Here is a 10,913-nt window from a genome sequence, read left to right on the forward strand (position 1 = left end):
AAATGACGTGAGGCGTAATCACAGGGTTTTCTGAAGCAACATTATAAAACTGTGTTCTCTTCCCTTCCTGAAATCTTTGCATGTGCAAGTAAGGCTTTGGGGGAACCCCCCTCTGGGACTGTGACAATCTCTGCAGTTAGCAGGAACTGTAATTAATTTGTGAATTAGGGTTTATTAATTTACTTTTCTTTATCTGAACGGCTCTTTATAACCCAAAGCTGAGTTCGCAAAGGAAAGCATCAAGAGTTCCGTGAAATTATATGCAGAGACTTATCGTCCCCTCCTGTTAAACACGTTGCCTATACTGCGTTATCTAGTGTGTAGAGAATTTCTATCAAAGCATATGCCGAGCCACAATGCTCCCCTGTTAATAATTTTCTACGGGGTTCGATCATACGTGCTCTCAGTACCCCTCTGCCTGTGCACTAAGCAAAACAACGCATTCCCTCCTAAAACGAATACTGAAACCTGAATTCTGTCCAGTCTGGCAAAGGTGGTGTGAATGGCATTTTCTAAAGTGTTAAGTTTTGCAGTAGAACTTCTAATCTTGGCTTGTAAGATTGACCTTTCCCCAAAATGCCTATAAAACTCGGTCTTTTTAAGGCCTCGGGGGGTATCTCGATGTATTTTCTTCCTTGGGGTGCAGTAGCTGTACTGTCTCCCCCTATTTTTATGCACTGGAATTAAAAACAGGCTGAAAAGTAGATTACAGTAAGTTTCTTCTCAGACTGAGTAGTACACAACTCTAGAAATAGTTCTGTTGATTTTTGTGGGAGTCCTTGTGATGCTCGACAGCATGCACTGTGAGAAAACGTGTGAGAATCTCATCCCAAAAAACTCGGGAAAAAATCCCTCATGCCTTCCCATCTGTGCGAATAAGAGCTGGGTTTTTTTCCCCTTACACCCTAGAAACAGATTGTGTAGGCCTACTTGCAGCTAAACATTGCCATTTATAGTGAATCTGGTGAGCTCCTCTGGTATATTTTCTGATGCTGGCTACAGAAATATCAAGAGTTACAATATTTCCCAATATTTTCTTTTTCCTAGACAAAACATCAGCGTGCTGAGCTCAGTTATCTAGTTGACAGACCCCGACGAGTAAACAGGTATGAGCTCCTTGGCCTTGTTTTCCTAACGCATGCTTTAGCAAGTCTGAATGGGGCGCAGAAATGTGTTTACTGCAGATGTGAAATAGTAGGAAAGCAATGGGAAATGGAATGTGTGTGGAGGTATTAAATAAAACACTGTGGCCTAAATGAGTTGGAGTTACGGCTTTTCTGAACTGGTTTCAAAGCCAACTGAAAAGAGAACAAAATCACGTTTTGTGTTAGTCGAAAACGTGCTTTAAATACTTATGAATGCTCACTTCCAGAAAACATTGGCCTCTCTGAGTTAAAATTTAGCTCTCCAGCTTGAAGTAAAGGCTACCGAATTATTTACACCAATTACATGAAAACCAGGCGGAGTACTAACGCTTACTGTCCGTTTCAGCTAGCCTACCCGGGTCTGAAAATGCCAGGTTGGTTTCTGGTGGCCAGAGCACCTCTGCAGCAGCAGTGCAGCAGGCAGGAGTGGGGGAATGCAGCACCGTGTTTGGCCATGTGATGGCAGAAGAATGTTTTATGAGTTCCTCTTTCATGTTTATTCTAATGTAAAGATGTTTCTGTGTCTAGTTCTGCATTCCAGGAAGCAGACATAGTAAGCTCTAAGGACAGTGGTCATGGAGACAGTGAGCAAGGAGACAGTGATCATGATGCCACTAATCGAGGTCAATCCTCTGGTAAGTCTGATAAGAGAATGGAAATAGTAGATCTTAAAGCAGGGAGACTAGAAAGAACAGTTACTTATGGGCATATAATAGAAGAGTGGCATAAATAATGCGAGCATGTTGTATGGGAGGCTGGCTTTCAGTCAGCTTGCTACTACAGCTACCTGGGCAAGGAGGCAATTGTGAACCCCTTTCATTCACGGGGCAGAGTTTATTTTATTCATTTGGTTGGGTCAGTTTGGTCTGTTACTCTGCATCATTTGCTGTAGCAAAAGTTCCTGCACATTAAAACAAAGTTGTTGGTCCGTTTTATAGTGCATTTTTTTCAACGGCAGATTTGCAGAATTTCAAAGCATTAGGCAATTTTGTTTAGCAGGCACTTCAGCTGGCCTGGCAGTGTGAAGTGCAGGGGGAGTTCCCAAGGGAAAGAATGAACCCAGTGACTGAATGACAGCCAGACTGTGAGCATTTTTGCTGGGGATCAGTGGAGACACGTTGGGTGCTCTGAATGTGTAATACCTTAGCGTTTTCTGAGGATTGTTTTTTAATTCAATTTGGGGCACCATATAGTATAAGTGATCTCCATGTTAATAAGGCTATGGTATTCTTAAGTACATTTCTTTTAGTCCTGACAAAGGAAAGAAATGCTTTGAAAGACTATGATTTGAATCACCTAGAAAATACATACATTGCAGCGTTATTCCCGTGTGTACAGCTTGCTGCCTTTGCTCTCACACTGTCACTTTTCTTCTGAAAGGGACATTTGTTTAGAGCCTCTGCATTAGAATTCATTCTCACCCTCACACTGCATTTTAGCCACAAACGCTTGTGCTTTCCTCCCCACCACAGTCTCCAAAGGTCTGATATATCTCGATTCAGTACAGTGATTTCTTTCCCCTTGTTCCCTCTGTGCTCCATCACGTGTAAGGATTTGCTACAAGTGCGTCATACAGAATGCTTCCAGAGTCTCTCCAGTCATCCATTTTTTGCCCCTGACCCCCATCTTAGAAGACAGCAGGGCAAGGGACTCCGTACTGTCGTAGCAGTGCTGCCTCACCCGCGTGCTCTGTTAACGTCCTCTATTTTCTTGCGGCTGTAGTCACTGTGCCCTTAACGATGGGAAACCCAGGCACCAGGGGAAGAGGAGGCTGCTACAGGGCCCCTTTATATTGCTGTGAGTCATTAATATGCAGACCTAATGAGACTCGAGAAGAGCCAAGAGTCTCCGGAGCTCCCCGCTTCTTGCAGGGCTTCATGCTAAGTGAACAGAGTGTCTATTTTGTGTCTGGGAACCTGACAACAAACCAGGTCTTGCCAGAAGTTTACATCTGAACACAGAGCCTCTTTCATTTTTGGCCTATATATGGCGTATGATTTATTGTTGTTTTAAAAAGCCATGTATTTAGCCTCCCCCCACCCTTTCTTTCGCACTGTTTCTGATGCAGCAATCAGTGCTACTGAGTTATAAAAAGCTCCCTCTCCTCCTGCCCTCCCTGCATTCCTTTTTTTTTTTTTCTTTTACGCATTTTACTGCAGCAGTCATCTCAATGAACATTTCAATCAGCTTAGTCCCTCAACATAATGAACCATAATAACCAAACAGGAGAGAAAAGAATAAACATCTGCAGAAGGGGCTGGATTTGACTGATGGTGGGAATATAATCATATAGTTGCACATCAACTGAAAGCTATTTTCTTTTAGATGCATTCAGTGCTGTTATTGTTGTGCCTCTGCTCTTTATTCTTTCTCTCCATTTTAAAAGTAGTCTATCTCAGATATGAACACTGGAACTACTGTCAAACTTGGCATTAGTCCTTAGCTGGGCAAATTCTTCATTTTCATCATTTCTGTTTTATCAAACTAGGGGAAAAAAAATCTATGCTATACTTTCAAAATCATTTCAAATCATTTAAGAATCTGATGGGATTTATGAACTTCTGTGTCTTCACTGGTGATTCCATATGAACTAATGAAAGCTGACAATTAAGTTTGGTCTACTCACAATTAACAGTTTGAACTGAAACCTCAAATACACAGAACTTCCCATTGGTGCTATGATTTAAGAATAATGTGCATGCACAATTTTTAAAATGCTAGTTACAAATAGATACTTAAATGCAAATCTCTGTAGAAACTGCTTTAATCTTCTACATGCGTATACTACACTTTTCCTGTAAACTCTGGGCTGAATCCTGCTGCTGTGATGCAAAGAATGTGCCCCTTGACCTCAGTGATGACAAGATATTTTGATATAAAAACTTCACTCTTGCTATTAGCTGTTGGTGATGAATTTTATGGGGGAAAAAAAAGGAGCATTAATCTTGTTTGATCTTGAATGCCTGGAGGAAATATCTGAGGGAATGCTGTCTCAGATTTTCAGTCGTTCTGGTGCTCTACAATCAATTCTTTCTAAATTATGGAAGCCAAACACCCTGGTTGATAACATGGCAGAAGTTTGGGCTGGTTTTTTCAAGATGTTACCTGATACCATGCAGCATCGTATTTGTTTTTAAAAGCGTTGTATCTGCATCCAAAAATATTTAGTAGATAATTCACATGGACAAATAAAACTCACGCCCTGCCAGTTTTAGTCAGCAGCATGTTCTGCTCACAAAAGGTCTTTTTCCTCTTCTGTACATGACTTCTGTTACTGTCACCAGTGAACAGTTCTGTGGCACACAAGTAGCTATTCTGTAGTAGTCCATCGGTAGCCAAGCTGGCTGTCAAAAGTCATGGTCCATTATTAACTGGGAAGGAAAACATGCAGGATGAAAATCTATCACTGTGTCATAGATTTATCCTGCACAATTATTTAGTGAAAATTCTGAACCAAGCTGTTCTATGTATCATAAAATGTTTTATTATGTTTTGAGATAAGATTCTAGTTCACCTCTTCACAAAATATATTTTCTTAATAGTGACTTAATGATGGTTTCATATGTTCTGGAATTTGTGTAAGGGATTCATATTGTTCCCATTAAAGCACCACCCGAATGCCCCGTGATTATCCACATCCATGAAGTACAAAAGTACTGGCATCTGCATTTAGCAGGGAAAGGCAACTCAAAAGCCTGATTTTCATGGATGGAGTAGTCAGTTCATTGGCTGGGATAGGAAGCTGAGCTTTTTGGAAAATGACTTTCCAAAAGTGAAGAAGCGCAAGAAGTTTTTGGCAAACAGAGGAGGAGTTTCTCAAACCCCTAGTGCGTGTTCTAATTACTTGTACTTGTCTTTGTCTGAAAATTGTTGAGATAAAAGCTGCTATTTGTTGTAGAACAAATGCAACTAATACAACACTACTACCTATTATTAACACACTGTATTTCAATCATGTTCTGTAGGAGTAATTTCTAAGCATGAGGTTAGTTTATTTCCCATGGTTGATTAAATTCTTGGCCTCCCTTGTGAAATTGCCGACTTGGGTGCCAATTAATACTCTGCGTGTGTGTATGTTTAAATTGTATGATTAGACACCTGTCCTGTCAGATTTGGACTCATGCCATCAACTTATTTCCTATGGTTGCTCACTAGCTACTCGGCTTTCTCAAGCCGAACATGCAGAGTCCTTCACAACATTACCTTCGTTTCACCTCTTTCACTGAATTGACATGATGCATTTCAGGAAGGAATATCCAAGATTTGAAGATAAGTAAATGTACTGGCATATATATACTATAAAATGCATCAGCTTTTTTTGATAATCTCCTCTGTGCACTACCAGACAATATGCATTGGTGACCGGTTGAGATCTAAAATTAGGCTTCCTCTAGTGGGCTTGATGAAGAGAACTTATAGGTGTCTAATAGAAAGGCACAGGGTGAAACATTGCCTCGCACCTTCTCAGTACAGATTAGGTAAACCCCAAGAGGGTTAGCATGCATTATTGCAGAAGGGCCATGATATTTCAGTGTTTCTGAGGAGAAGAGTTTGAGAAGTCAGAAGAAGAATTTCAGTGATAAAGGGACAGAGAAAACCAGTATTCCTTCTGAGCCTATGTAGAGTGACAGCTAAATCCTGTTTTGAAGATCACTTGGGCTAAGAGTCTATCTCGGATAAAGTGAGAGTGAACATGAAAATGGCTTAGGAAAGTGCTTTGACTCAAGCTGAGGGCGGTTTCTTTTTCTTTTTTTCTCTTCTTTCCTTGGGCTGCATGCTTAATCATGTTCACATCTCAATGGTCTAGATAGGGCTTTGAAGTTGAGATTTGGAAGAGCTGAATATTGAAGATGTTTGAGTCTTTATTCATGTTCTCATGCAGATGAAGTCAGTTTTATCCAAGGCAGCACACCAATTACTTAGCAAGAAAGAATGATAACTTCATGAAACAAAGTCCACTTCTTCAGTAGATAAAGTCTTCTACGAAGGAGGTTAAGATCATTATCCTTATTTACCAACACAAAACAAATCATAGGGAAATGAGTAACTTGCTCAAGGATAATCTAACCAAATGGATAGTTGTTCTGGTAATGGAACCCTGACAAGGAGGCCTGGTTCCCTGTGTCACACCTATCTTGCATCTCACTAGCTTTTTTAAGAAAAACTACCACAGAAGAAATGGAAAATGCCATTTAATTCCAAGAAAGAGCCAAAGTTATGAAAAAAATGACACAAGTTGGGAGAAGAAAAAAGTCAGTAACAATACTATAAAAATACTTTGTCAACATTTAACTTGTAATTTTGCTTTTTATTACATCATTTACTCAGTAATACATATGAATGTGTTCACTCATTGCTGTAAAGGCTTGGTGTATGGCTCTTCTCCCTTAATTAAATTAAGAAAGAATACATTATTTAAAAATGGTTTTAGGCCTAATTTTTGCTTTGATCTGAACTGTCTTTCAAACCAATTAGAATTCATGCACATAGAAATTTTGATTTTCTTCTTTTGAAATATGAAAAGGAAGCAAATTGGGAATATGCTTCAGAAATGCAACACTACCAAGTATCTGATTCAAAGCACCTGAGTTCAGGAAATGCAGACGCAGATACCAAACTTAATATTTAACTCCTGCCTTAGTTTTTGGTTTCCTTTGAGGGAGGGGTGTTTTCCTTCAAAATGTGCAAAGTTAAGGTTGTGTGAGAGCTCACATTGCCCACTGGCCTATCTAGTAATAAGACTTGAACACATAGGAATGAACTAGTGGCCTTTGCCATGAGCTTTTATACGTATGCTGCATTTGGAATAGTGCAATGCTTATTACTTTTCAGCACTTCAGTGCACTATACTATCTATTTGTATCCACAAAGGACATTTGAAATCCATTATTCAGAGTCACCTTTAAAATCTCAGTTTATCTGCATGCAAGGTCTAATACGATAACTAAATGAAAAATATAAGGCATTTTTCTTTAATGTGGATTTGCAATTATGATGGATAGTTTAGTTCTGAAGGATCATATATATAACCAGATTTATGAGGGAGATGAGATGGAAGTGTTATACTGCTGAACATTTCTTTTTGTTATAAATCAGGAACATGATTCTTGGTGTATGAAGGAGTTCTGTGCTGAGTGTCTTACTTTGTCTAGCATGATATAGCCTGCCTTCTTGGGAAATAGCCAATAGTACCCCCCTGCCCCCCAGTTTTTAATGTTTTTCAATTAGAAACAGAGAATTCTATACCATGACCCACAGGAAAAAGGTGGAGGAAGAATAGCCAGCATTCCTATCATCGTCAGTGTAAATATAAATAGGTGCCCAGGGATTTCAACATCAGACTGCTAATTTGAATTTATTTTCTGTCAAAATACTAAACCCAAGGGCTTGGTTCTGCACCCCTTAAACTCTTAGGAAATGTTGTGACTGATTCAAGTACGATCAATACCCAGCCCAGGCTTCTCTGAACATTTTGTTCCCATCCTAAACAAGCATTTACATTCTAGCTGTGTGTTCCAGCAGTGTTTACTAAAATTCAGATGTATATATATATATATTTTTTCTTTTACAAGTTCTCATCTTCAAGGGGAGAAAAGTTTGTCATACAAGCTTACATTTTATATCCCCTACATTCATTACATTGTTTATTCAAAATCCTGATTCATAGTGCCTATAACATCTCTTTTATAATAAGCTGTTATATAATACTATTCAGTGCACTGCAGCAGACAAGCAGTATTCAAAAGAGAACTAAAAAAATAATATTTGGATAGAGACATTTTGCAGTTTAGCAGCTGATGTGAAAACAAAATAGTAAAATGGAGGGTAATTTTCCAGGGGAGATAAAAATCCATGAAGGGAAAATAAGGGTCTATCTTGGAATATATATCTTAAAACGAATATTATTATAACATCTCCCTCCCCACTGACTAAAGAATATGATTTAATATTTGTCCGTAAGTTTTTCTTTCTCCTGCTGTCTTTCGGGAAATGTTGAATGAATATGGCCAGTGATACACTGTTAGCAAAATGTAACTGTAATCATTTTCCTATTAAAAGTAGGGTTATTTGTTATTCACATGTAACTTTGCTAGGAAGTCTGAAGATTGAAATAACCATTTTGTGCTGTTTGTCGCTTAATTCTTCTGAATGGCAATATGTTAGATTAATAAAATATGTCTTTTCTTGCATAAGAGATATTTTTGTGCAGACAATTCAATACATAAGATACACAGACACACGGTTTTGTAGACACTGTTATATACTAATTTCTTTCTGGGAAGCCTGCATCTAAATCTTTCATTTCAGTCTTTGATAGCTACTACCACTACGGAATTTAGAACTCTACAATTTGTACGCCTTGCCTGATGATCTTCATCTGATTCCTTAATCATATCTGCTGTTCACGTTTGCATTCTTCAACAGTTCACTGATCAGTGATTTATTTTCAGACTTCTGCATGCCAATTATCAATGCAAGGTTCTAATCGAAACTGGACCTAGCATTGTATATTATTTAATTTAAAATTAGAAAGTCATTATAAAGTGAGATTAATCTGAGATAAAAAGTTTTTTTTCTTTCTTCCTATTTTTTCTAAGTGACTGCCTTTAATACTCAAGCACTTGTTGATAGCTCAGATTCTTGCTTGCTGAAGGGATTGTTTTGTGCAGTGTGAGATACCGCATAAATAGTACTAATATAAGTCAAATTATGGTTGAAAACAGTGGTAGAATTCTTAATACTAATCCTCACATTGGAGATCAAGCTAATCCAGTTCTTTACAGTGTTGGCTGGTGAATGAGCTACATTACATGAATCTTATTACAGCTGTTCCAAATTTTTTCCCATTTCTCTTGCAAGTAGTGTCATTTTTTGTAATTCTAATGCAATGCTTGTCAATGCAATGTTTATAACAGATTTAGTTCAGTTTTGACATACACCTATTCTAAGACACTCAGTCCTCTTTATAAATACAAGAAAAACATATTTCTTTACTGTTCTGCTTTTCTCTGCGATGTTGAACGTCAACTTGGAGGTGCTGGTATTTGTTTTACTCTATGCCTATGATTTCATACGCCGTTCCTCGCAAAACAAGTATAATCCAGCGACTTAGTGAGTCACAGTCAGGAAATATTCTTTTGGAAGTCAGATCTGAAGGTAGTCAATGGAAGCATAGCTTGTCATTTGAAATCTTAATAGCATTAAAGGATTTGTAAGCAAACAGTTCCGTGCTGGCAGGGACAAGTGTTTGCTTATGTAGGGGAAGCATTAACAATTTTGTCAATAGTATCCACAGCCATGTCACATCAGACTACAGCTATCTTTGTACCGCTAATTACAGTAATTTATTATAGGGTTCTGTCCCATTACTTGGATGACTTGATGATAGCAAGGACTGCTGCAGTAGCAATGAAAACTATCTCTGAAAGAACGATGTAACGATTGATTAAATAAGCCATCCTGATCACTTGAAAGCTGGATTCCTACTTTGTAAGGTCTGCTTTTAATATCAATAGGTTCTATCTATATACTAATGTATGCACAGATAGTTCCTCTATAGGACTCATTAATATTTCATTTTCATAAATGAAATCTGCAACTCCTCAATCAGGACATTCCATTTCTTTGGTCAGAGATACATTTATGTAGAAACAATTCCTTCATGTTCTTAAACAAGCATTTTCAACAGGTGAACCACAGACATCAACCTACAAGTGGAATTGAACCGTATTTGAACAGGTTCTAATCAGTGAGATCTGCAAGTGATTTTGTGAGACAGAACCACCAATACCCTTCTTCTTGTGATATTTTTGTGTGTGTGTGACATTCTGGCATTCAGTTACGCTTATTAAATGGTGTCTTTGGCTTCTGAAGACTGGACAATCAGATTTTTTGTTTGTTGAGGAGATGAAGGTAGTGAAGAAGTTCTTACAACATTTCTCTTTCCGCTCCTCTCTTTTTTCGGCATAATCTTTCTTATCTGTCAGCAGCTGTTCATGATGCTGAAGCTTATATCTGCAGTTTCTTTTTCTCTCATGCTTGCAGGCATGGATCTCTTCTCCAATTGCACGGAGGAATGTAAAGCACTGGGCCACTCAGATCGGTGCTGGATGCCTTCCTTTGTTCCATCTGATGGACGCCAAGCTGCAGATTACCGCAGCAATCTGCATGTACCTGGCATGGACTCCGTTCCAGACACTGAAGTGTTTGAAACACCAGAAGCCCAGCCGGGGGCAGAAAGGTCCTTCTCCACCTTCGGCAAAGAGAAGGCCCTTCACAACACTCTGGAGAGGAAGGAGTTGGATGGACTGCTGTCTAATACACGAGCGCCTTACAAACCACCATATTTGAGTAAGTACTATTCAAAAAGCTGTATGAAAGTGTTCCCTTTGCGGGAATAAAAATTAGCTCTTTCTGCTATTCACAGTAGGAACAATACAGACACAATTTTAGGAGCAGTGGGGAAAAATGGCTTCTCTTGGATTCAGGCACCACTGAAGAGGGCATTGTTCAGTGCTTTAAAAAAAAAAAAGACAAAACCTTGATTGTTTTTAGTGTGACATGATTGTCAACAACAAAAGTATCAGCTGGTATTAGTGGGGGAGTTGCTCAATTTTGTTTTCTGATGCTGGATTATTTTCAAAGTTTTCTTGGATAGATGGTTTAAACATTGACATTGCCAGGCTAACATTTTTTAAGACTAAAATTAAGTCAACAAAACTATCCTAGGAGCTTCTTTTTATGATTGGGCAGTATCTTGTGAATAAA

General features: G+C 38.6%; 1 protein-coding gene across 1 annotated transcript in view; it reads left to right on the top strand.

Annotated features, from left to right (window-relative positions):
- The window catches only part of LOC104135936 (protocadherin-10), a 13,982-nt gene extending 3,436 nt beyond the window's left edge, over positions 1–10,546 (top strand). The window contains exons 5-7 of the mRNA XM_035889352.1: positions 1,048–1,106; positions 1,674–1,780; positions 10,191–10,546. Of these exons, the coding sequence (XP_035745245.1) occupies positions 1,048–1,106; positions 1,674–1,780; positions 10,191–10,546 (522 nt within the window). The remainder of the gene's footprint in view (positions 1–1,047; positions 1,107–1,673; positions 1,781–10,190) is intronic.
- Positions 10,547–10,913: the final 367 nt, after the last annotated feature.

This window comes from Egretta garzetta, unplaced genomic scaffold, assembly GCF_000687185.1.
Source record: "Egretta garzetta isolate BGI_Z169 unplaced genomic scaffold, ASM68718v1 scaffold262, whole genome shotgun sequence".
In the NCBI taxonomy this organism is placed as follows: Eukaryota; Metazoa; Chordata; class Aves; order Pelecaniformes; family Ardeidae; genus Egretta; species Egretta garzetta.